Below are 27,398 nucleotides of genomic sequence, written 5' to 3' on the forward strand. Positions count from 1 at the left end.
GCAGACAGTTAAATATCTTTTAAATTTAGTGTGTTATCAGGAGAGAGAGGGATCATCTTGAGTTTGGTTGCAGTGTGGGGTGATAAATACTGAGATAACTCCTTTATGCACTGAGGTCACTCAAACAGCAGCAACATTCCTAATTTATAATTAGGCTCTAAAACCCTTCTGCTATAATTATACCAATCAGTGCGTAGATAAAGCAGCATTTGGTTGCACCGTACTGCTGTGTGAAAGCATGGATGGATGGATGGATGGATGTGTAGATGGATGGATGGATGGACAGACGGACGGATGGATGGATGGATGTGTGGATGGATGGATGGATGGATGGACAGACGGATGGACGGATGGATGGATGGATGGATGTGTGGATAGATGGATGGACAGATGGATGGATGGATGGACGGATGGATGGATGGATGGATGGATGGATGGATGGATGGATGGATAGATGGAGGGATGGATGGATGGATGGATGGATGGATGGATGGATAGATGGAGGGATGGATGGATGGATGGATGTGTGGATGGATGAACGGACGGACGGACGGACAGACGGATGGACGGATGGATGGATGGATGGATGGATGGATGGATGGATGGATGGACGTGTGGATGGATGGACGGATGGATGAACGGACGGATGGACAGACGGATGGACGGATGGATGGATGTGTGGATAGATGGATGGACAGATGGATGGATGGACAGATGGATGGATGGATGGATGGATGGATGGATGGATGGATGGATGGATGGATGGATGTGTAGATGGATGGACGGACGGACGGACGGATGGATGGATGGATGCGTAGATGAATGGATGGACGGATGGATGGATGGATGGATGGATGTGTAGATGAATGGATGGATGGATGGATGGATGGATGGATGGATGGATGGATACATACATGCATAAGCAGATAGACAGGAAATGTGCAGCAATACCTCTGTCCTTTCCCTGTTCAGTGTTGTACTCTGAAGGTTTTCCAGGGTTGTTTTCATATTTTTCTGACACCATGTGCTTTTAGAAACTCACTCATCAATAACCTTCTATTTCACCTTTTTGCTGTTGCTCAGCACAGTGAGAACTGCGACATCCCAGGTGTGGAGGCACATCCACAAGCTGCACTACCTGCTGCTCCACCAGCAGCCATGGACATGGGCAAGAAATGGCACGAGTTCCCAGTAGGAGCCAGAGAGACAGTTTGTGAGACCACCCTCAACCCCAAATGTCTCACTGTGACTGCGCTAATGGGCTGCCCGGGGCAGTGCTGGAGTCACCATCCCTGGAGGGTTGGACAGACAGAAATGAGGTTCTCAGGACATGGGGCAGTGACAGGGGTGGGGAACGGTTGGACTTGATGATCTTAAAAGTCTTCTCCAACCAAAATAATTCTATGATCCTACGACTTTTAGTCTACAGTGAAGGCAGAGCACCCTGTGATGAACAAAACACACAGTGAGACCAAAATACAGATTCAGAAACTGCTGCACAATGTCGGGAATTCAGTGTTGCTGATTTCCAGCTGCTTGTAGGGAATGTGGTGAGCACAGATTTGACCCAAAAACGAGTGTGAGGCCAGGAACCCTTCCCAATGAGCTCAGCTCTGAAGGGTCTGGCCATGGACAAATCACAGAAGGGTTGTCTGCGACTTCGATGGCTGTTCTTCATCTTTTACAAGACCTGACTGACTTCTAGAGCTTTTTACATCTAAACCTGCCCAAGTTTCTGCCTGCAGGAGCGAGGTGATTAATTGCTGCGGCAGCGTTCCCTGCTGACCGCGTCGACTCGGTTTCACAATGCTTGGGTCCGGTTCTCGGAAAAGCCACCTGCAATCCATGGCTTGGGAAACCTGCTTCTCTGAAGAGCTGAAGAGCAAGGAGCACAGCAGGTTGAGGTAGGGATTATTGGAGGAGGATTCTCTGAGCCCTCTTAAACTTGGACTTTGTGGAAAACAAATGTACTGTAAAAATTCAGGTTTCTGTTGCAATTGCATTGTCACTTCCTTTTTCGATCTCCCTGCTAAAGTACTCATATTAGCTTCTGTTGGGAAAACTATGAGTCTACTGCCCTACCCCCAGGGTTTTCCTCCTTATTTCTTGATTGGTCTTCTTGTTTGTTGAAGCAAAACAAAACCCACAGTGTCTGATATGTTATTTAGTGTTCTAATGCAAATCAACACTTTTATTTAGTCAAACAGAGAAGACAAGAAATAAACCTCCTTAGTAATGCATCTGCTAATAGTTAACTAGCTTTTTGTCACCTCTACCAAATTTATTAGCTACTTCTAATGATTCAGTGACTTGCAGTAGGTCCAAATCACACATCAGTAAATATTTTATACCATTTTTCATCATACTATTATGACATACACCTCATGTGCATCTGCAAGAATTTACTAGACCTGATCTCAACAGTTACACCAAGCTAAAACCAGCGTAGCTTATGGCAGGACTGGGCTAACCACACTTAACAACTAAGTGCTGATCTTCTTAAAGCCCTTAAAATAATATGAATACTTTTGTATTAAATCACTTGTAGATTTTTAAGTCGGTCCTTTAACTTCTGTGGTGAAGTATTCTGTAGTAAAATTGGTGTGAAAAATGACTGTTGGTGTCAACAGAGCTGTTATTTTTGTGGCTGCACAGTATCATAAATAGCAATAACATCCTTCAGGGACGGGAGAACACAATCAGGTGTGTTTAAAGACTCCTTTCTTTAACCCAATGCTGCTTCTCACCGGAGAGCACCTGCAAGAGCTGAGAAGGCTCGTTCTTGGTGTTCACTCTTCTGGGAGGTCACTTTCATTGTATCTTTTTCATGTCTTTCTGAATCTTCTTTTTTTCAAGTTTCAGCTTTGTGTTTTGTATTTGTTTAAGCAGCTCCAGAGACTCCTGAAGGGCTTGGAATCCTGGTAGAAAATAGGAACAATTAATTAGGTAGTGGTTGTTTTCAATACATTAAAAGACCCTTCTTTTCCTTTGCAAAGGTTTCTGACTCGTGATAAATACAAAGTACATTAAATGTACCTTTTTTCATCATTTCACTGAATGCCATAGGCATGCATTAGCAGCTTGGGTTGCAAGCTCCTTGCTATAGGAATCCTATCTTCCCATACATTGGACAATATATAACACATAATTACGCATAGCAGTAGACTGCAGTTGACACCAGATTTGTGATGTGGAGTAAAGAAAATGCTGTTTGTCTTTAAAACCAAAGCTGTTGCTGGCTTTGAAGACTGGAAAAGTAGAATTGTGAGCTGCTGTTACCTAGCTGTTACAGTAGCTCTTCACAATCGTCCAGCATGTCACATAGAAGTTAACTGATTAGCCTCTCAGTGGATTGATTAATTCATTCTCTTCCTCTATCTTTTTCTTTTCCCTCTGAAAGTGCTCATTGTAACGTGGCAAATGATGACATGTTTTTTCTTTTTGGAATGGTTGTTTAATATAGATTAAATTTGTCACTTCTTCACTTAATATTCAACCAAAACACTGCATAGTGCTTAGAATTTTGTGAGTTCTGGGCACGTCTCAGATTTCCAAGATGCCAATCTGTGCTGAAACACACGTGGCCCAGAGGCTCCCTCTTTCCCCTTTTTGGGGACAGCCCCTACCAGGGGTCTGCGATGGCAAAGAGAAATCCCTGGACTTCGGTTTGAACATGTACATGGCCAAAGTTCGTTATAAATGGATCTCTTCTGTTGCCTATTTCTGCAAGCAGGAATTCGGAGCTAAGAACTCTCTCAGCATCGGAATCTTTAATTCTGGCTTTTCTTAGCTGCAGCTTTCCCTGAGATGCTCTCTTGTGCTCACTCAGATGGTCTTGGAGACAGCCAAGAATTCCCTTGTCAAACTGCACGAAGACCTGAGCTATTTAGAGCTTGGTTTGCCTGGGAGCAGGTGGGCTGCGGATCACGAAGGAGTTGGAGCTGAAGTAAAGAACTGGGGTCCTCGATCACAGACGGCTTGGAAGACGAGAACCAGATGCTTGAGTTTGAAGTGAGAACATGTAAGATGTGAATCCCTTGGGTAACGACTTTCAGCCATCTGTTCCCCTGGAGAGAGGGCTGAGTGATTCTTGTTTTTTTGATGTGTCCATTACCAGCCGCAAGTGGAGGCTGTTTTGACAAATTAGGTTTGAGTGACGAAGGGTGGGTTACAGTGGGCAAAATCTTCCTTGTGCTCGGTGCCAGGTGAAAGCTTTTCTAATCGCTGCTGAAAGTCGGATCATCTCAAATGGGTAATGTAATGTAGTTCATGCTCTGTGAGCTACATTGATGTGACCGTCCCCGTAAGAAGCAGCTGCCGTGTGTTCAGCGATGTTACCCGACTGCTTCCCATCTCACTCCCACCACGTCAGTGTGTGCCGGGCAGCTGTAGCTCATCCAGATGACTCTTTCTGCAACTACTGCTGGTTGAGAATGGGGAGTGAAGGATGGAAATGGCACAAAACCACCAAGCACTATCACAGCGGCAGGATCTGTGCAGAACGGAACGACCTGTGCCTCCCAGTGAAGGTTAGTGACCTCCTAACAGGAGAAATACTCTAAAACATCAGGAAAACAGGTTCTGAAATTGGCTTTCAAATGATCCTACCTTAGATTCCTAGGAAGGAAAATCTAATGCAGGCTGTTTGCAAAGACAAGCAGGCTAACCCTTACACACCTGCAAACGGGGTTTGGGGGAGAGAAATAGTCATTTCAATGTCTTTCTGTCTTTACTGGAAAGTGTTTTCTGCAGCAGTAAGTTGCGGTAGAAATTTATTTTAAAAGACCCTCCTCACCTGATCTGTATTCGTTTTGGATCTCCTCAAGCTCCTTCCAGATCTGTCTTTCAAATCTGGTGATTCTTGCCTGCAGGTTTTTTTCATCGCTTTTCATCTGGTTCTTCTGCTTCTCGTATTTCTGTGGTTTATCCATTTGTTCTAGCTTCAGCGACAGAAGTAGGAGCTTTTCTTCTACTCTTTTTTCTGTTCTTTCCTTTAAATACATAACACAGGGACACTTTATATATGCCCACATTAACCTGCCTCCTGCCAATCTGGTGTTTGATCCGCCTTGACTCCTAATCCCATGCCTGACTGAATAAATGCAGGGGAGGTCTGGTACCCCAGGGGATGTGTCTGTCCTCCCTTCCACAACCAACCAATTAAACCGGGAAACTGGGCCTGGGCTGGGACAAAGATACTTTCAAAATTGTTATTTTATTTGTTTATTCATTTAAATCCAGTGATTTGTCACACGAGACTGGGAACTCTGACAACCCGTTTCAGGTTGCCTTTGCGTGCCCATTCAAGCCCAAGCTTCCCGACCTAAGGGGTGCAACGCGGTGGTGTAAACTCAGCTTAACTGCTGGCATGGGTGAGGCTGAGCCTGGTAAGAGCTGTCCTAACAGGTGGTCCAACAGTGCTCTCTCTCTTCTGAGCTCAGCACAGCTCTTGGAGGCAAATGCTCCTGCTCAGACCTGAGCTGAGCACCTGCCCACCCCTTCCTTGGTCTTCAGGTTTCACCGAGTCCTCTGGTCAACTCTTATTTGACCATCAGTCTGGTCAAATCTGATCAATATGGTCAAAATTGGGGCTGTTCAGCTGGAGAAGAGAAGCTCTGGAGAGAACATATTGTGGCCTTTCCGCACTTAAAAGTGGCCCATGAGAAAGGTGGGACAGACTTTAGAACAGGGCCTGTTGTGACAGGACAAGGGGTGATGGTTTAAACTAAAGGAGGGAGATTCAGGCCGGACATGAGGAAGGAATTGTTGTCCTGAGGGTGGTGAGAGCCTGGCCCAGGTACCCAGAGAGGTGGTGGATGAACCATCCCTGGAGACATCCCAGGCCAGGCTGGACGGGCTCTGAGCACCCTGAGCTGGTGAAGATGTCCCTGTCATGGCAGGGGGACTGGGGAGGTCCCTCAAGCCCAGACCATCTGTGATTCTATGAAAATCATCCAACCTTCTTTAGCCTTTGCAGCCCAAGGGAGACCTATGGGCCCCAGGCAGTGGCTCTGCCTCCCAAGGAAGGTGTTTGCAAACCTGGCAGAGCTGTCTGAACCTAAACAGAGTCTAATGAGGTGGTGGAACATGCTCTGACTTTGCAAATGTTGCCGTGTAGTGCAGGTGGCTGGACAAGTGCACTCCTGATACAGATTTAAGCTCATCCCCAGCTGCTTTTCTCCAACATTCATGCTGAAGTTTCCTTCAGCACCCAGGAGCTGAGCTGAGCTTCCACCAAGATGACATCCAGAGGACCACCATGCACGCTCTCTGTATGTGTATGCATACATGAAAAACAAATGCACACCTTACTCAATCTATTTAAGAAGCCTTTGAAAGCTTTAGCTCCTGGTAATGCTGCATTTTTTGGCACAGCAGTGTCCCCTGGGGAAGAGTAGCTGCATATATTGGTGTGTTTTCTGCAAAATACTCACAAAAACTGTTAGTGGAGGAAAGGAATTTGAACAGCAGCTTTGAGATAGCGGCTGATGGTTTTGGTATCTTCCTGGCTGCACTACGTGTTGGATGTTTGAGTACAAGAGGTCATCGTCAGGCTGGATAAATGGAGATTAAAGCTCAAGAGCATTCTAGTTCCAAACGTCTGAATCTGGTGTTTGATCAGCAGCACTAAGACAAGGTGATGGCGTTTCAATCGCTTTTGAAGGCTGAAGTGGAATGAGCTGCACACAACAAAGCAGGAAAAGCTTTAAAAGCCGTGAAGGAATTAATTAGAAGGTGTTGGTCCTGTGCCAAGCGCTAACTGCTGCTGTGGAACCGAAACAACACGTTTTAACGCACTGACCACAGGGTGGTGAGGGCTGGTCTGTGTTTGAAACCACACAGAATTTGCACAGGCGGTCCCTTTGTTTTCTGAGTTTATCAATGGATGAAACTGGGTGGTGTTCAGTGGTGGCACCGGTGAGCCCTTTGGGACAAGATAATGTCACTGTTGTACATCAGATGTGAAGCGGTGCTACAATCAGGGAAAATTTTATTTCCCGGGATGCCCAGGGTGTTGTGAGATCTACATCCTCAGAAACAAAAATCGCTCAGGTGAGACCCAAGTGTGGGACTACGGTGGGTCCGTGGATTCCCTGACGGAGGGCATGGGAACCGAAATTAGCCTTGAAGATATGAAGGCCTACCCATGAGAAAGATGGAAATAAAGGAGTATCTGGAGATGCTAAGGATGTACTGAGAGGGAAGGGAGTAAAAGAGTAACATTGATGATAGCAAAAATAGCCAATGAGATGTTACTGCTGTAACTTGTAACCAATAGTGAAGAGACACATAAATTGGTAAAACTGTATAAAAAAGCACTTGTGGCAATAAATGGCATCTACTACTTTCATCCTGGAAGAACTTGGTCTATGTCGTTTGTCCGTCTCAACCACGACACCCAAGCCCTGACTTTGCTGTTGGTCCTGGTTAAGCGAGAGGTTGAACCCTTCCAAAATAAATTAATCTACGATTATGTGATTTCCATAACTCATCATTTTGCTGGCTCGCACCTGGTTTTGTGTTAGATCTCGGGGTTTTGTGTGCGTGATTTGGCACCTGCTGGGATGGAGGTGATGTGCCCTGGTCTGGTGTCCTGGAAGGTCTTACCAGTCGCTCCTTCACCAGGTTCAGCAGCTGGTGCCTGCGCTGGGCTTGGTCTTCTTCAGACCGCGTCAACTGCGCTTCCGTCCACTTCCGATGAGTCTGTATCTGATCCCTGAAGTCACTCAGAATACTTGTCAACCTAAAATTAGCATTATTTTTTTTAGTAACAAGACTACAGCTTAGTCAGTTTTATGGAGGAGTCCTGAGTCACTTGAGTAAAATGTTTAAATTACTCCAAATTTCCCGAGTAGTTTCCCAACAAGCCCTAAGCTCAATTATTTCACTAATCCTTACCTTGAAGTTTGCACCTACGTGCCAAAATGTGATTTCTGCAGTGCGGTCTACACTAAGAAAATATCTGAGGGCTGAAAAGTGTTAATTTCCTATTTGAATTAACTCTGTTTGAAGTTGATTAAAAAAGCACAATATCTCATTGAATATTGACTGCGCTGCTGGACATCGGGGAAAGCAGCAAAATCGCTTGTGGTTTTATCTGTAAGGATTAAAAAAAATAATAAATTATAACTAAAAGATTGCAAACAAAAGGAGAATGCACAGTTGTCTCTGAGGCATCAGTTGGATGGAAATGTGAAAGCTGAGCCAAAGCGAACAGATCAACAGCACCCAGAGGAGATGAGATGGGAACCGCGGGCAAGGGTGGCGAACAAACTTGGCTCCGCTCAAATCTGCAGGAAAATCTGAAGAACATTGAGTTAAAGGGAACTATGTGGTTTAGGTTTTGCTTTTCTTATCCTGCAACGGGTAATTTACCACGTGAACTTCACAAGATGTGAACATAGGTCCAAGCTGTGGTCATGCATGTAAATACTCATGCTAATAGATGACCTGACTGGAAGAGTGTAATGAAAAATGTTCATGTAATTGTATTAATTTCTAACATGTGCTTTCATTAAAACAATGATTACTTTAAATTTGCTTGCGCCTCAGGGTACAAAGCAACAGGTGAAGAGCAAGATTTTAAAACTGAACTTAATGCTTGGAGCACTTCTAATATTTAATATCACTTTTCTAAAGGGTGTTGGAGTGAAAGCATCTTTTATACGCAGTGATTAGCGACAGCTTTGTGTCAGTCTAATGAAGTGATAATTTCCAGCAGCAGTTGCTGTAAATGTGGTTAAAGAATAAATTAACTATAGCAAAATCTCTCTAAGTGATATGTTGTTGCAGTTTGCTATAAAGAATGTTGTTTCAAGATCTTCTATACAAGTAGCCTGTTAGGTCGGCTTATCGCTCTCACTCATTTTAGTTCAAAACCAAACCTCGTGTAGCTGGCAGCTGGAATTTGACTTTGCTCCAATTTCTCCAAAGTTGGAAAAGGGGGAAATACTTAAACCTAAAAATAAATTGTGTGAGACTGCATTTGGGCAACTTAGAAAAGACCTGGCAACCAGTCCAAGTCTGGTTTGGGATGAATGGGAAGAACTACAGAAATAATTAGCACGACGTTTAAAAAGGTCGTTTAGTGAATACTGAAAATGTGATGAGCCACACCAGCAGTTACGTGAGGTTACACAGCTTGTGTGGTTCTGATAAAATTATGACAATTGCGTATTAAGGGTGAAAAACCCACAAACTGAGGCAGGGGCTGGGACACAACTCCCGAGGGACACTCCTGGTAGTGGCAGGATGATTTTTAATAGTACAATCATTATTATCAGTATTAATAATACATAACAGTTATAATTACAATATAATTTCTTACTGATAACAAATCAGTTCCATGTTTTACTCTGTGTGAAACTTCCTTTGGGGCAGATGATTTGCCACGGTCTTTAGTCCAGCAAAGCCCTGAAATATTAATAAGGGGACAGCTGTGGATATTTAATAAAAGCAAACTACAATAAATTTTCGTATGTGAAAATAGACCGATTGGCAATTGAATTGGCTTTGTGCAGTTGAATGCAGCTATTCCACCCTCACCAGCCGGAGGGATAAGCACCCACCCCTCTGCGAAGTGCCCAATTTCTGAGCAAGGCACAATTCTCATGAAATCCTGAAATATGTTTAAAATCCATCCAGTTTTCAGTAACAATATCAGTTCGTACATTTACAATTCAAGTTTCATGTTGCGGTCAGAGATGACTGGAACCCACACAGCTGAAAAGTTAACTCAGGGCTTTAAATGTGTCAAGATTTATGTGGAAGCCTCAGTCTGTTCCACAAGTTAAATTTTACTTCAGCTCTATAAAAGGAATACATAAACCTGGTAGGCTTTTAAAGGAGCAATATAAAAGGAGACAGACATTCCCCAAAGGGCATGCTGTTTTCATCAAATTTTATATTAACAGGAATAAAATGTGCACATTTAGTAAATAAGAATTTTGGGTTTTATGTTGGATAGAAAACGGCAGCACATCTCAGTGTCTTGAAAGCCACCTCTCCTCAGGCTTCCTATTTCTGATGGCAATTTCAGTCAGGTCTCATTAACTTTTGAGAAACTCAGCATTTACTTTAATTCAGTTTTCAAATTTCTGTCTTTTCTGGCACTGTTCCATTTTCCCTCCCCTCTTGTTTTGGTTCCATTTCTTGTGCCTTTCGTATCATCTCAATCTCCACTGCTCACTGCTCTCCGTCTCCCTGTTCTTCCTTTTTCCCAGTTTTAGTTCATCGCTGTTATTTCCCTATTCACCCCTATTTCTTTTCCTGTTCTCTTGATGAGAACTTTCTGCTGTTTAAAGTTCTAGCCTTTCTTTACCTCTGAACACAATTCAGATAGAATCCTTATTAAGATAAATCTTTATTCAACTACTTCACCATTTTAAAGAGGGCAACTATTGCCTTTGAAATATTGTTATTGCAGGATTATTATAATTACATTTTAAATTATTTGTGCTGCCTCTGCTAGGCTGGGCTGTTTTGCATTGTTCTGAATATGGATGCCAGATACTTTTGTTCATTTCATCCTTCCCTCTCTAAAACTCATCAAGATTAAAATGGTACCCTGAAAGTACTTTTGTAGCTAGAACAGGAAAATTACATTGCAGAAGCAAGAAACTAATCACAAATCTATGGGCACATGAGGCTCTGCAGCTGCTTTCACCTCGTGCCCAAGTTTCTTCATCACCAGCACCATGGTGGTCTCGTAAATGGGCAGAGTGCAAGTACATAAAGAAAATGTCTTGTTCTGCACATTAGGCAAGTCACCAATTAGTCCCAATTATAATGGTAAACAGCATATTGTATTTCATGCCTTTCATTTAAGTATAAAAAGTTAATTGGTATCATACCTTTCTTCTCACAGGGTGGCATTTAGCGCCTCATTTTAACAATTAGCTCACAAGACAATATACTTTCATTATGTATTTTCATTATTTTATGGCATAGATTTTCATTAACCTTCTCTTAGTGTTTTGAATGGATGCTAATTATCAGGTTTGTTTTGCTGTTTCATGGCAACCTGTTCATCACACTAAAGCATTCAGGGTGAATTATCATAATGAAAAACCCTCCATCACCTACTTGAAATCCAGAAGCTGCAATTCGTGATGTTGATCTCCCTGGACTGTCTTTAAAGTCAAGCTTTGATCGGAGTTGGAAGCCTCTATCCTGCCTAATAGCTGCATTGCCTAATGAGAATTCAACAGAGAATGCCTTTATGAGCCACACTGTGAGCACTTATATTTAAATACACATTATGATTGCAAGCATGGAAAACAACACAAAAAACCAGCTATCAACGTACAGCTACACAAAAATGAAATTTTCTCCCAAATAATTTCATGCAGTAAACCTGAAGATTGAGCTCAGAGTCACCAAGACCTGCTGGACTCAAAGGCTTTGTTGATGCAGGCTTTGCTGTTCCATGCACAGGCAAGGTATGAGCTTTATAATTGAACAAGACACAGGGCACCATTTAAACCTGCCCAGGGGTGTCCAGAACCACAGGATGAATCCCTGAAAGCACAGACAAGCTGCAAAATGTTGACTGTCCAGCACCTTGTAGGATCCCAAGAAGCGTGAAGAGAATCACAGAATCACAGGAGTTTGTGTTGGAGGGCCCTCCCCAGCTCCCCAGCCCCCCTGCCATGACAGGGACATCTTCACCAGCTCAGGGTGCTCAGAGCCCATCCAGCCTGGCCTGGGATGTCTCCAGGGATGGTTCAGCCACCACCTCTCTGGGTACCTGGGCCAGGCTCTCACCACCCTCAGGACAACAATTCCTTCCTCATGTCCGGCCTGGATCTCCCTCCTTTAGTTTAAACCATCACCCTTGTCCTGTCACAACAGGCCCTGCTCTAAAGTCTGTCCCATCTTTCTCATGGGCCCCTTTTAAGCACTGAAAGGTGCACTGAGGTGTCCTGGAGCTTCTCTTCTCCAGCTGAACACCCCAGCTCTCTCACCTGTCCCCAGCAGAGCTGTTCCAGCCTCAGTCATTCCTGGGGCTCCTCTGGCCCCTCTCAGCAGCTCCATGTGTGTCCTGTGCTGAGGACCCCGAGCTGGACCAGCACTGCAGGGGGGTCTCACCAGAGCGGAGCAGAGGGGCAGGATCCCCCAAACCTGCTGCCCACGGGGCTGGGGATGCAGCCCAGGGCACCGTTGGCTTCTTCACATGGCGGCTCATGGCCGATCTCTCACCAAATTCTTCGGTGGTTGCAGCACCAAGATGTCACCTGGTGCACCTGTTCAAAGCTTCCACCTCCCGTGCCATGTCCAGGCTGGAATGTACAACCTTGGCTCCGTGCAGATCCTCAGTCTCTGAGCTGTGGGGTGTCCCAGGTACCTGGTGCTCTCCCACAGTTCTGCGGCTGGAGATGTCCTCTCCAGGGGAACGTTCATTGCTGGGGAGAGGGGAAGAGAAGATGCTCATGGTAGAGGCTGGACCAGATGACCTTTGAAAGTGCCTTCCAACCCAAACTATTCTGTGATCCTGTGATTCAGCAACCTGACCTGTGGGCTCAGTGCCCTCACACGGGATTCAGAGAACAAGGAGGACTCATGTAGTGAAGCCAAGAACCCCATGTCCTGCAGGGATGGACACGTGTCTGTTCTCCTCCTTGCCCTGACTGCACCAGTCCATGTAGGCCGGAAAAGCTGGAAACATCCCGTCTAAGAGCTGTGATTTCATCCCTCAGAAGGTCTGGCAAACCAGGGCCCTGAGCTGCTGGCCCATCATCTGCAAACATCTGACTTGGCACATCACAGCTGGTGTGCAGGCGCAAAGCTGCGGGCTCCCGATGCGTCAGAGATGCATTCAAGGAGACAGATGCCCAAGCAGTGTCTTCTAGCAGAATTCCAGGTAAGATATCTTCAAGTTCTGTCATGCATAATTTTTCCTTGGAGAAGATGACCTTGGCTAGGCAAGGTACATGACGGCTGGCACTGTGCCTTCTGCAGCAGGGTTGCAGTCAAAATGTGATAATGAGATTATATTTAGTACCAGAGTATAATATATATAAAGAAAACCCAGAAGATTTAGATATAGCCTTCTTTAGCTCCAAAATCCCTGCAACTGCAGCTTTTCTTTTGCCAAGAAAGGTTGAACCAGATGATCCTCGTGGTCCCTTCTTGCCTGGTATTCTATGATCCTGTGAACTGGAACTTCCAGATGTGCCTGAACCAGAGTCATGATCTTATGAGTTCAATGAACTCATAAATGATACTGGGAAAGTGTAATCAGCCATTTACGATGTGAGGATCTCCAAACCCTGGAATATTTTCCTTATCTGTTATTACCTTACATCTAGTATAAATGCCAATACCATTCCATGATATGTTTTTTAATAGATGTCATGATACACTGTTAAATACCGTATCAACCTTTGAAATTGCTCAGCAATTAGGAAAGGAAGACAGATAGGTGGATGGATAGATGGATACATAGATAGATATAGACAGACAGATAGAGAGAGAGAGAGATAGACAGACAGATAGATAGACAGATGCATAGTCACCACTCACCAGGTATTGTACTGTAGGCTTCTCTACTCACCTTCTTCTCAAAATCGCTAACACAGTTTTTGAGTGCAGAGTGAAGGCCATAAATCTCTTTCTCAGTCTTCTGGGCCTCGTGCCTGATAACACTGATGTCTCCCGACAGCTTCGCAATGCTTGCCTCGCATCTGCAGCCAAACCAGAGACAGGAGAGCCCCTGAGGGGGATGCTGGAGGGTGGCTGAGGACAGATGCTGGTCTCCGTGTGCTGCTGCTGGATCAAATCCAGACCCCCAGGACCATCCTGGGGAGTAGCAAATAGGCAGAGACAACCACCCTGATCCCCAGTCTGCTTCCAGATGTTACTGCCCATTAAAATGCTGCTGGAAGTGATGAGGAAGGATCAGCCATAGGCAATGTTCTGCGCTGTGACGCCTGTGGGCTGCTCGAACTGCAAAGCCCCTTGTCATGCCCACAGCTCACCCTACCCGACTGAGTTCCCCTGATTTCCCACTAGCCAGTCTCAATAAAATAGTTTAAATTAAATCTGAAGTGTAAATCGAGAGCGTGATCTTCACTCTGGGCACCCAGATTTTGGATGCTGACCCAGAGAGACACAACCACCCCAATCTGCAGCCCCCGCGGGCTGGACGCAGATGTTGGGGAACATCCCTTTTAGAGCCAAAAAATTCGTTGTTTTGTAAGGAGCGTTTGCCGTTTGCTATTTAGACTCTTTCAGTTGCGTTCACCAAAATATCTCATCACATTTAAAATGGACAAATGAATGATGTGAGAGCGGTGGCATTAATTGAGCAGTCCAGGGACTGAGTACCATGCAACCAGCCACCCTTTCCAGGTAGAATAAATGGCTGTTTCAACCCCTGTCTTTCATGTGTAGATACATATACACAAACACATATTTTGTATGTATAGTGTATATGTATGCATGTCCATATATTGAAAAATATATATTTTTTAACATAAGCAAGAATATTTTCTTCAGTGTATAAGTAAATAGGCATATAATATTATACATATCACAACCAGGGAGACACAGATTTCCCCTCTTGCACTGACCCTTCAGGCTGTTATGCAGGAATAACTGCCTGCCCCAGTGCCAGTACTACCTAAAACGAGAGTGTGGGAAAAAAGTACCCAAAGGTCACAAAATAGTGAACAATTTAATAAAAATAACAGAATAGAAGTTGAGCGAGGAAAACGGTAAAGTTTTAAAATGCCAGAGGAATTATCCTCTAGAGCACGACCACCGGATAAAGCAGGTGTTGTTGACAGATGAAAGATCTGAAGAGAAGCTTTGACAGTTTAAATAGACCAGCTTTTCATCATCTCTTGATGATGCTTAGATATTGTGATACACCTACGGAGCGTGTAGATCAAGGATATAAAAAAATAAAAATACTGCAGGTAATAGAGGCTTTGTACAAAGGACAGAACTTTGATCAAAAGAAAACACTGATTTGGAAAACAACTACAAAATAGCTGAGAAGGTGAACATGGATGTGGAGAGGGAGGGGAATGCTCCAGAGCTGGCTGCAAACATGGAGAACGAACCAGGAGCTGGTTTATTGTGTCCAGTTGTGGCCCCTCAGCTCCAGAAGGACAGGGAACTGCTGCAGAGAGTCCAGCGCAGCCACCAAGATGCTGGAGGGAGTGGAGCATCTCTCGTGTGAGGAAAGGCTGAGGGAGCTGGGGCTCTGGAGCTGGACAAGAGGAGACTGAGGGGGGACTCATTCATGGGGATCAATATGGAAAGGGGCAGTGTCAGGAGGATGGAGCCAGGCTCTTCTGGGTGACACCCAGTGACAGGACAAGGGGCAATGGGTGCAAACTGGAACACAGGAGGTTCCACTGGAAGAGGAGAAGCAACTTGTTGGGGTGAGGGTGTCAGAGCCTGGCCCAGGCTGCCCAGGGAGGCTGTGGAGTCTCCTTCTCTGCAGACATTCAAACCCGCCTGGACCCCTTCCTGTGGAACCTCAGCTGGGTGTTCCTGCTCCATGGGGGGATTGCACTGGACGAGCTTCACAGGGCCCTTCCAACTCCTCACATTCTGGCATTCTGGGATTCTGTGAGGGGAAGGTATGGGGTACCATGGTCCTGGGGATGTGGATGGTCCCAGGACACAGGAAGACAACGTGAGGGGTTGATGCCTTCTCAAAGCTGATGGGGATGTTGAGATAGATGTGCACAAATGAAACAAGGCTGCAGTGGAGATGTCGGGGCAATGGCTGCGCCTGCACACAGGCCAGGTCTCCTCAAAGAGACCAGGGGATGGAGGCTCAGGGCTGCCTTAGGAAAATCCAAGCCCAAGGCAGAAAATCCAAGGCTCTACCAGACATGCACAGTGTGAGAACAGCTCTGCTGGGGACAGGCTTAGGGAGCTGGGGTGTTCAGCTGGAGAGGAGAAGCTCCAGGACACCTTAGTGCACCTTTCAGTGCTTAAAAGGGGCCCATGAGAAAGATGGGACAGACTTTAGAGCAGGGCCTGTTGTGACAGGACAAGGGGTGATGGTTTAAACTAAAGGAGGGAGATTCAGGCCGGACATGAGGAAGGAATTGTTGTCCTGAGGGTGGTGAGAGCCTGGCCCAGGTACCAGAGAGGTGGTGGATGAACCATCCCTGGAGACATCCCAGGCCAGGCTGGACGGGCTCTGAGCACCCTGAGCTGGTGAAGATGTCCCTGTCATGGCAGAGGGGGCACTGGGGAGCTGGAAAGTTCCCTCCAAACAAACTATTCCATGATTCTGTGAGAAAGAGAATTAACAGACCCATAGCAGTAAGAAGGTGTATCTTCAGTTACAAGAGAAAGAAACCTGAATATTTTCTACAGAGAATACTTAGAAATAGAGGGTTTGATGTTAGAATCCAATAAACCCAAGAATAGGCTTGCAGCGTGGGGTAAATGTGACATCTGAATCGCTGTAGCCTGACGGACCAGAGCTGAGACTGGGACCTGCAGACGTGGCAAGCTTTGCGAAGACCCTCAGCACTGCCGATGCGCCTTCAGCCTCTGGTCCTGCTCACATCTCACTTTCCCTACACATAATATCATTATTATGTGCAAAGCAGTTAAATGTGTTATTGCTGTTTGGCAGATTGGAGACAACAGAGATACTTGATTAAATCTTGCTCTAATTTGATATTTCACGTAGGAGACATTCACCAGCTTCTGATGAGATCATGGTTTTGTTTTCCAGTTGTACAAAGCAGAGGCTGGAGTGAGCAACCAGCAGTGCAGAGGACTGGGAATAGTAGAGAAAGCATATTCCTATGAGATTTGTGTATAGATTTAAAATATATAAAGAAATAAAAGCCTCTGAAAGTTAAATCAAAGCATTAATTTAGAAACAGGGACACAGCTACCTGCTATATGTTCAAGGAGCTTTATCCTTGTCATGCAAGGAATATCATATACTGGACTACTAACCTTGCCAAAGTATTGCATTTTCTGAATGGTCAAGGAACTTCATGGATACACATCAGTGTTGGACTTTTTCTCCGAGCAACAAAAATCCTCACATGAAAATTTAAGTAAAATATAACCATATATGTAAAGTGGATTGTTTATTCTTTTGTGCATTTATTTATCCTTCTGTCAGTGAAGCTGAAGAGAATGAATTCATATTCATCAGAAGTATGGCTTTTTTGACAGCTGATTACCTATTTCTTATTACTGTAATACGTATTCCCAAGCCCCCGCAAAATCTTATTAACAGTTAGAATACAAATAAAATGTATTGTTAATTCAATTGGAATGACATTATAGCTGAGATGCTGAAGGCTACCTTTTCTTTAATTATTATTTGGCACGTAAATGTTTACACGGTGTAGAAATGTAGTCAGAAGGTCCAAGAATTAATGAACAACTGCCTCAGTAATTGGCAAGAGGTCTCTATCTATTTTACAGAGAAAGACAGAGTAAGAGAGTAGACACAAATTACAAAAGCTAATCCACATTAATCCGTTACACATGGCAGACTGAAGATGAATCATCTCCTGTGAGAAAGAGCAGTGGCTGCATTTAAGGTTCATTTCATCCCAGATAGACTTGGATTAAGGTTAGGCTACAAGTCAAGAGGAAAACTGCCACCACAAGTTTGTATTTGGAAGATTCCTATTAATTCAATGAACAAGCATGTGCATTTGTCTCCAGCCACTCTCTTTAATACACATGAATATTTTAAGTCCTAAAACTTAAGATGAAAGAAATGTGGAAAATCCAGATATTGAACGCCACTATAATGGTGGTCGTGTGTCTGTCCGTCTGTCTGTCTGTCAGTTCTGGCTTGCTCCTCAGCCGTGACGCCGGGGGCGGGTTCACGGTTAAGGCTCAGCTTTTCCCGAGGGGAACGTCAGCAGCAAGAAAAACAAGAAAGTGCTGATGATTCATGAATTACATAAAACTATACCATGCTTTAGCTTAATGGCAATCATTCGCATAAAACTGCATCATATCATTGCTGCTGAAATGCTGCTAAAATGCCAGCTCTGGCTCTACACTACCAGGATGTTCGGAGAACCCATTTCCTTCTTTCTCTCCTTAAAAAAAAAAACCACAAATGGGGTCTAAGGAATTAGTTTCCAGCATCATAAGATGATGGCTTTAGTGTCCTTACAATAGTTTCTTGTGTGCAGTTTTGTATGTTTTGGGATCCTCCCTTCTACCTGTAAGAAAGGCCAACCAGCGCACCTGAAAAATGGACAAGGAAGGAAGAAGAATTGGGATCCCATAAAAAGTGTTGTGGACCTCCACGGGTGCTCAAACTCTTATTTCTTCTGGTTGTTATTTTCTTGACGTGAGTAGAACTGGACTGGTCATTTTTTTTCCCACAATTATCCCACTTTCCTGTTTTTCCCAAGTGTTTTTTCACTCCTCTGCTCCAGGGAGATGCTCAAGCACAGAAGATGGGAGCAAGTCCTGGTGCAGCTGATGAAGGGAAGCATCACGCCTGGGAAAATACTGGGAAAAGAGGAGTGAGACACTTCACCCATTGAATGTTATGGTTTTGCCTAAACCATATCATCCCAAAAGTCTGCCAACCCAAATTCAAAACATCAGTAGGCTCTTGTGGGATCACCTCCTACCTCGCTACAGTGCTAAAACCATCTTTTTCCTGCCAGTTTTGAATGTGTTGTCTTCAGCTTCCCACTTTGGATTCTTGGGTCTATCTGCAGGAGTCCCTTGGTACCCTATGATTTTTTTTTCCTTTCTCTGCTGGTTATACATGAAAATGAAGACATCTCTGGATTTATTTTTTTCCATAAACTATACATAGATGTATACTTCCCTGAGACAGAAATGTTCCTCATCCCACCATCACATTCCTGGCTCTTTCTTACACTATATCAAGTTTTTATTTTCAGGAAGAGGACTCTGGGTGCGGTACAGCATTCTGGTATCAGTCTCTGTGCCACACATACAGCTAAAATAACTTGCTAAATTTCTGGTCCTCTGCCTTTCTTGTCCGAGTCCATACTTCTGGCATTCCTGATGCTCTATTATTGCAAGAGCTCATGGTAAGTTATTTACCTGCTGTCTTCCCCAAACTTTTTTGGGGCACTCAGTGCTGAAACAGTTTATTTTTGTGTTTATAAACTATATACTTTTCTTTTCAACCAGCCCCCATTGTCAATATTCCTGGCTGTTTTTTATTACCACCTTGTCCTCACTTGACCAATTTTTGTGTTATTCACAAGTGTCAATAGCATTGTTTTATATAAAAATAATATGACCGGTTTCTGGAGGAAAAATTAAAAATTAGAAACATACACGTTCAGGGAGATTTCTTCCTTAATGTTTACATTTCCCGCTGTTTCTGTTCAGACAGTTATTAATCCATGGTGTCTCTTGATATTACGTAGCAGAGTTTTACTTTGTCTGTCTTTGAATTGTAATATTTAGTGTTACAAGTTGCCCCATGGAAGTCCACCTATGTTATGTACACGTAATTACTTGTATCAATGAAAATTTACAATTTCACCAAAGGAAGAAATCAAGTTTGCTCAAAAAGACCTTATTTCCAAGAGGGGAAGTAAAGATTTTATTGAAACAACAGTAGAGTTTCAGTAGGAGAAAATAACAACTTCAGCTGAAGTCCAGACAGACTGGAGAAGAAAAAAATCCCCCAAATGTTAAGTGGATGATAAAGAATTAGACAAGAAAATAGAGCTAATTTTTCATAGCTTGATAATTTTTCTAACATGGAGAGTGTGACAGCACAGATTTGGCACTAAAATGGCATCATAAAATGAGTGTGAAGTACATTTATGCCCACTCTGAATCTGCTCTGCATAAATCGAGTAGTGGGGATGGAAATGAGGGTGCAATGCCTCCCTTACCTTGCCACTCTTCCACGGAGGTCTCCAAGACCATGGATGTACTTATGGTCCAGACTTTGAACCGCAAAATTAGTTTCTACTGCAGCACCATCCCTTGTTCTTATTTGCCTCTCCAAAACCTGCAAACACAAGACTATTAATGCACTTCTGTTTATTCTGCTTTGTGTTTTGTTTGCTTGTGTTTGGTTTTGGTTGGTTTGTTTGTTTTTTACATTTCAAGATACAGTTCGAAGCACCATTTATGGCAGAAGGTCTAAAAGCCTGATTGTCTTTCCTGGAGAAAGTAACCATATATTTTTCTCAAAAATCTATATCTGCATAAATAATATGTCATTTTTTTCCCCTTTAAAAATGTGTTTTATATTAAAAAGTCTAGCACACGAAAACTTCAGAAATGCAAAAACTAGTTAATTAATTCTGTTCTCCCCCTCAAACATCTGCAGTAGAATGCAGCCCGTAATAAATAACACAAGGTTGTTTTGAATCAGTATTATAAGTCTGACCTAAAAATGGGAGGACCAACTGCCCTGCAGGCTCTTCTGAAGTGGCTGATCCCGATGGTATCTGAGTGTGTCACAAGCATTAACTTTAGGAAGCCCTTGTGCAGCCACCGTGACCTTTTACAGATGCGGAGCGGAAGGGGTGAGTAATTTCCAATAATCTCCTGATTTTGCTTCTCAAACTGAAAGGAGAGGTCTGGGGCTGATATTTCAGTGTAATTCAGCACTATATGGCCCTTAATCCGGTCAAAATTTTTACCCCTTTTTAATGCAGATACTGGTTTTGTACAAAAATACAGTGGCTTTTATTGACTTTTTTTGAAATACTCCCCATTGAGCGAATTTAAAAAAAAAAAAAAAAGCAGAAAAGGACAAATATCAGGGAATTTTCGTGTCCCTGCAAACAAAATCAGGACAAACATTTCCCGTTGGCCACAAGCACGGAAGGTGCGGTGGCACATGCAAAAACCCTGAGCACCGAAGGAGACACTTTGGCATCCATCAAAAGGGGGGTACAGGTGTGTGGAGAAAGCGGTAATAACGGGAGTTAAATTAAAATCTGTAATTTATGCTGTTATTCCTGAATAGTCTTGCCCCTTCCAAACACAGTGTTGATAATTGAAATATTGAGTATACCAGGCATTTTTGTTCTGCATCAGAAAATACTGTTCTCAAAGGGTTGAATGTACTGTGGAACTTGAGTGTATTTTGGGCAGTTTATTTGGCAATGCAAGCCTGGTGCCACAGGCACAGAACGGGACCACCAAGGCGTGGCCATCCCGTGGTTGTCATCAGAGGCGACACCAGGCACTTCACCCCTCTGCCCTCAGGTTTTTAGTATCAATGCTTTTCCTCTTGCCATTTGCAATCCTCTTCTGGGATGGCGAATGATGTCTTTGTCAAGGGTCTGGTTATTTTCCACCTGGCACAAACCACTTTTCATCAGCTGGGCATTTTTCTGGCTCTGGCAGAGGATCAGCTTCATTCCTGGTGGCAATGGCATCCCAGCATCTTCCCCAAAGCAGGCTTTTTTGAAGGATTTTCCTGCTGCTTTGGGGACGATTTGGAGTATGAGTCACATTTCCTGGCAGATCCCTCTTCAGATCCATTCTCCAAACCTCCACTGATTCTTTTATGGCTTTCACTGTCAGGTCTCATTTTCCATGCTGTCGGTGCTCTACCTTTACCAAATCTTCACAAAAAAAAATACACATAGAAAACACGCACCTGAGATTTGGACCTAAAGAAGATTAATTTACTGTCAAGGGAAAGTAATAGATTTAGATGCTGATAGGCATTTTTCTAGAAAAACTGTCCTGTACATACTTGATCTGGGTAGAGTTAGAGGACCTGGAGGACCTAAAATAAGTAAACAATTTTATAGCATTTCTTATCACCATAGTATCAAAATCTTGAAAATAAAATCAGTATGAAACTGACAACCTAGTTTTTATTCAGATTGATATCAGGTGAGCCATGATTACATGCACAGAAGATCTAGTATTTCTCCAAGTACATGAAAAACAAAATGTGTTGTGATTTTAGTGACGTTTGTAAGACATTTAATGCTTCAAATGACAAAACAAATCTCTGGAGAAGTCTATTTCGTGACATTTTTCTACTTTACACCTCTGTCCAAAAGAAAAAGCCACGCAGTGCTGGTAAATTTCACATAGAAAGCTGACAAATAACAGCAAGTAATTGAAGGTCTTTAGCCAGAAAAAGAGCATCCCATGGATTTCCAGCATAGAATCATCAGTCAGTTTAAGAGAAACTTGAACCTGAACCTCCATTCCGGTCTGCAGTGAGCTTTGTGAGGAGTTTCAGCAATATTTGATTATGTTTACATACAGAAATTATGTAAAGTAGTAGAATATATGCATCAGGAAAACTAATAAGTTAACCCAAACTTGAGTTTTGATGTTATACTTTAGAAGAAAATACAACTAGCTCCGTATTTTCCCTAAACTCTCATCTCCTGTGCTCAAACAAAATAGAAAGCAAACAGAAGCTGAATCTTTAAATTAAAACACCATCGAAACTTATTAATCTGATTTTTATTTCATTTTACTTTTTTTTTTTTTTTGCTTTCCCTGGCCCCTTCCATTCTGTTTTCACAAGGAACTGCGAATTCCTCTATACAAGAAAAATCAGAATTTAACTAAAACATGGCAGTCATGCTGAGCACGTTTTTTAATTCTGAAGCCAACATTCATACTGAATGGACCATGGGCTTCACCACCAAGGCAGGGAGCCCCTCCTCGGCTTGTGTTACCTCGATGTCCTGGCTGAGCTTCTTGACGATGCTCGTGATGGTCTGGATGTGGTTTTCCAGCAGCCGCCGGGCAGCGGTCTCCCCGTGCTGATAACCTTTGGTTCCCTGCAGGAAGGAGACGATGTCGTCTTTGATTTGGAATGCCTGATGGAGAAGAAAAGCCGTGGTCCTCTCCTGGCTGGACAACCGCTCTTCCAGCAGGTGAGCCTTGTCTCCAGGCTGAGGATGAGGGGACGGGTCTCTCCTGTGAACACCAAAACCCTTGGTGTCACACCAGTTGTGGTGATCAAGCCAAGTGTTGGTGGTCTCCTGCCCCCACTGAGGCCAATCTCAGCCATGGCCATCCAGACTGTGCACTGTACCAGGAGTTTTGAAGTTTCCATGCTTTGCATCCCTGACATGCCGTGAGTAGTAACAACCTCTAACTCAGGGCTAACTGGCATCCCAGATATCCTGGGGTGTGTGAGGAAGAGTGTGGGCAGCAGGTCAGGGAGGTTGTTCCTCCCCTCTGCTCTGCCCTGTGAGGCCCCATCTGCAGAACTGGGGCCAGTGCTGGGCTCCCCAGGTCAAGAGGGACAAGGAACCACTGCAGAGAGTCCAGGGAGGGACACAGAGATGCTGAGGGGTCTGGAGCATCTTTGTGTGAGGAGACACTGAGAGAGCTGGGGCTGCTGAGTGGAGAAGAGAAGCTGAGAGGGGTGTGATCAATGATCAATATGTCAGGGTGGGTGTCAGAGGGTGGAGCAGACTCTGCTCAGTGGTGCCCAGCGCCAGGGTGAGGGGCAACGGGCACAGACTGAAACACAGGAGGCTCCATGTGAACATGAGCAGAACCTTGTGTGCTGGGAGGTGCCAGAGCCTGGCCCAGGCTGCCCAGAGCGGGTGTGGAGTCTCCTGCTCTGAGCCATTCAAACCCCTGGGATCCTGTGTGATCTGCTCCGTGACCCCGCGTGAGCAGGGATGGACTGGGGATCACAGAGCTCCTGCAGCACAAATGGCCTGGGATGCTGGGATATGGTATCGGTCCCCTTAGTGGCCTTGGTGACATAAATGGCATTTTTGGAGCTGTTAGTGAAAACTCATACAGCTTGAAGCCCTGGGCTGATTCTCAGAGACTTTGTTGTACTTCCATAGTATGTCATCATTGCAATCCTCATTTCAAGCTCTTCCTGTTTCACTTTATATAAAGGCAAAAATGGACACAGCCAGTGACCACTCTTCAAAAACAGCCCGGTGGATGAAGTGGTGCTTGTGCAGAGCACCTGCAGGAACATGCACCGTGTGAGAGCGGCAGAAGAGATCGTGCCAAGTACAGCAAGGCTTGTGTTTGGTTTCTCTTTGTATTATTTTACACCTACCCAGAGGAAAGAAGTCTGAAATCCTAGTGGTTTTCTTACAGCTACCACCTCCCCCTCCGCCTGCTGAAGCCCAGGGGAATGAGCCAGGGGCTCAGATACGCTCAGTGAGACTGCGTATAAATGTAGAAGAGAGGAAGGATGTTGTGAGGATGTGAAGCTGGCAGGTACAGAATGAAGCTCGATTTAGACAGGCACAATCTGGAGTTCAAGCAAAACGAGAGTCACCATTTAGTTTTTTGTAAAAAGCCAGAGAGAGATTTAATTACTGCAGAACTTCAGGGTTGCATATTATCCAGAAAATGAAGTTTGTTTTATGTCTGAGTTTAACCTGAATGGCATTTTATGATCTCAATGCTATATGAGGTACCCTTTTGTCACACAGTTTAGCTAAATCCTGTAGCTTAATGATGATGAAAAACATCCAGTTAGTCATTCGAGAAAGAACTCATACACATTTTTCTCTTGATCTCTGCTTTTAGACTGCTATAAATAAAAGTTCTGATGTAAAAATAAATTTCTAAAGGGAAATGAGAAGAGAGTTCAGCTACCCTACTCAATCAATACACAAAATGCAAAGATGACAGTTTAATGACTGAAGTGCGCCCGAGGATGCTCTGCAACAAATTTTACAGCCATATGGGCTGCAATGATGTTCTGCAGCTGGTTTATGTCTGTCTGTACCAGGGGCTACTTTACATTTGTCCGTGCAATTAAGGTTTTAAAATAAACATAACTTTTGGCAGCCATGAAGGACCAACAACATCTGAAAACTTAATTTCAATCTTTTCCTGGTAAGAGCTCTAAATATCAAGGGTGGTGAGAGCCTGTCCCAGGTACCCAGAGAGGTGGTGGATGAACCATCCCTGGAGACATCCCAGGCCAGGCTGGACGGGGCTCTGAGCACCCTGAGCTGGTGAAGATGTCCCTGTCATGGCAGGGGGCGCACTGGAGGAGCTGGGGAGGGCCCTGCAACACAAACCATTCTGTTGTTGTATGATTCTCTGACTATATGAAAATCTGGAAACCAGTGGTGATTCATCAGGCTAACAAGAAGTTTTGCTGTCACATCGACTGTCTTGAGCACCTCATGAAAGGCTGGAGCCTGTAGGATGCCTGTCAGAGCCAGCACCCAAACCTGGGGGACTTCTGAGTGTTTCCATGTCACCGGTCTGGAAACCCCCATGATCCTGTCAGACCCCAAGCAAGCTGCTATCGGCTTGGGGTGCATCTCTAAATGTGAACATCTGTGAGTGTGGGACATCGCTACATTGAGTCATCCTCCATAAATATCTTCCTCCTCATTATGAGGCTGAGACTATCATCACCCTTTACCCTTTGTCACCTTGTATCACTTTGAAGGCTCATATACGTTATCAGGGTGATAAAACACTCTTGATCCTCTGTCAGCACTGGGAGATTTCCCAAAGATTTTGACCCATCATTTACAGAAATTAACTTCTGCTACAAAACTCCGTGGCCTTCTAATTTAACGACAATTTTAGGTTTGATTTTGTTTGGCCTTAGTAGAACTACCATTTATTTAGGGGGTCCAAGCCACATTGATTTTTTAATAACCTTCCTCAGAAGAGCTGAGTGTGTGCAATAAGCAAACCCTGCAATCTACTGCTATGAACTCATCAATTATTATTATCAGTCATAATTAACTGCTGAGTGGTGAAGCCAAGAAGGTTTTAAGATTCCAAGAGCTTCATACCCTAGAAGTACTTCACACCAGTTGCTCTTCCCATGTCAGGACGCTTTCTGCAGACAGAGCCGTCTTCTGTGGCTCAGGACCAATGCAAGTGAGATGTTCTATTCTCCAGATAAAATGCTGAAGCATAAATGCTAATGACCTTAAATATGCAGGTGTTGCCAGCGGGCATACTGCTAGGAAATTAAAGAAGCTGATTGAATAAGAGGTCCCTGGATAAAGTGCAGTAGCTGCTCTCATGAGGTTTAGAGAGCCAGGAGTAATTGCCAAGAAGACATCCCAAACTCTGACCTCAGGTGCCAATGGGATGTTCAAGAGAAAGCATGTCAAGCACTTGAGAGAAGAAAATGGAGTGGAGAAGAGGGATCAGCCAGATCAGATCTACAGTCTGGGTCTGAAGACTGAGGCTAGCAGAGATGATGGGAGCTGGGTGCATATAGGAAGAGGAGAGCTGGGAGGGATGAAGGCAATCTGGGTCATCCTGATTCCAGAGTGCACCGTCAGCAGGTTTGCTGATGACACCCAACTCGGAGGAATGGCTGACACTGGAAGCTGTGCTGCCATCCAGAGACCTGGACAGGCTGGAGAGTTGGGCAGGGAAAAATGTAATGAAATACAAGGACAAGTATAGAGCCTGGAATCTGGGCAGGAACAACCCCAGGTTCCAGTGTAACTTGGGGAACGAGCTGTTGGAGAGCAGTGTAGGGGAAAGGGAGCTGCGGGTCCTGGGGACAGCAGGGTGACCATGAGCCAGCACTGGGCCCTTGTGGCCAGGAAGGCCAATGGTACCTGGGGTGGGTTAGAAGGGGGTGGTCAGTAGGTCAGAGAGGTTCTCCTGCCCCTCTGCTCTGCCCTGGGGAGACCACCCCTGGAATATTGTGTCCAGTTGTGGCCCCTCAGCTCCAGAAGGACAGGGAACTGCTGCAGAGAGTCCAGCGCAGCCACCAAGATGCTGAAGGGAGTGGAGCATCTCCCGTGTGAGGAAAGGCTGAGGGAGCTGGGGCTCTGGAGCTGGAGAAGAGGAGACTGAGGGGGGACTCATTCCTGGGGATCAATATGGAAAGGGGCAGTGTCAGGAGGATGGAGCCAGGCTCCTCTGGGTGACACCCAGTGACAGGACAAGGGGCAATGGGTGCAAACTGGAACACAGGAGGTTCCACTGAAAGAGGAGAAGCAACTTGTTGGGGGTGAGGGTGTCAGAGCCTGGCCCAGGCTGCCCAGGGAGGTTGTGGAGTCTCCTTCTCTGCAGACATTCAAACCCGCCTGGACACCTTCCTGTGGAACCTCAACTGGGTGTTCCTGCTCCATGGGGGGATTGCACTGTATAAGTTTTCCCAGGTCCCTTCCGATCCCTCACATTCTGGGATTCTGTGATTTTATCACGTAGGAGAACAGTGAAGGTGTCTCTGCACAACAGCCCCAGGCTCTCTCCTACCCTTGACAAGTGTCATCAAAGAGGTACAGAGGTTTCTGCAGGTCCCAGTGCAGCTGACTGGCATGTTCACATCTCTCTTTTGGAAATCTCTTCAGGAGAGGCAAAACCAGGGCTTGCCGCAGGCCATCACGGACGATGCTGTAACCTCTTGTATTCAAGAGACCCACATTAAAACAGTCTGTGAACAGACTGCAGTTCCTAAAATCTGCAGTTTTACAGCCTCTTACAAAATCATCCCTGTTCTTGTTTCCCATGATCTTCCTCAT

The 27,398-nt window shown here is 44.6% G+C and overlaps 1 protein-coding gene across 1 annotated transcript; it reads right to left on the reverse strand.

The window, feature by feature from the left end:
• Window positions 1-2,232: 2,232 nt before the first annotated feature.
• Window positions 2,233-27,398, reverse strand: FAM81B (family with sequence similarity 81 member B). The gene is given in 9 exon segments (XM_065860402.2): window positions 2,233-2,825; window positions 2,827-2,918; window positions 4,796-4,991; window positions 7,609-7,744; window positions 11,086-11,192; window positions 13,556-13,685; window positions 19,854-19,972; window positions 22,629-22,872; window positions 27,133-27,398. Coding segments are annotated over 9 exon segments (1,326 nt in total). The 3' UTR covers window positions 2,233-2,789.

This window comes from Patagioenas fasciata, chromosome Z, assembly GCF_037038585.1.
Source record: "Patagioenas fasciata isolate bPatFas1 chromosome Z, bPatFas1.hap1, whole genome shotgun sequence".
NCBI lineage: Eukaryota > Metazoa > Chordata > Aves > Columbiformes > Columbidae > Patagioenas > Patagioenas fasciata.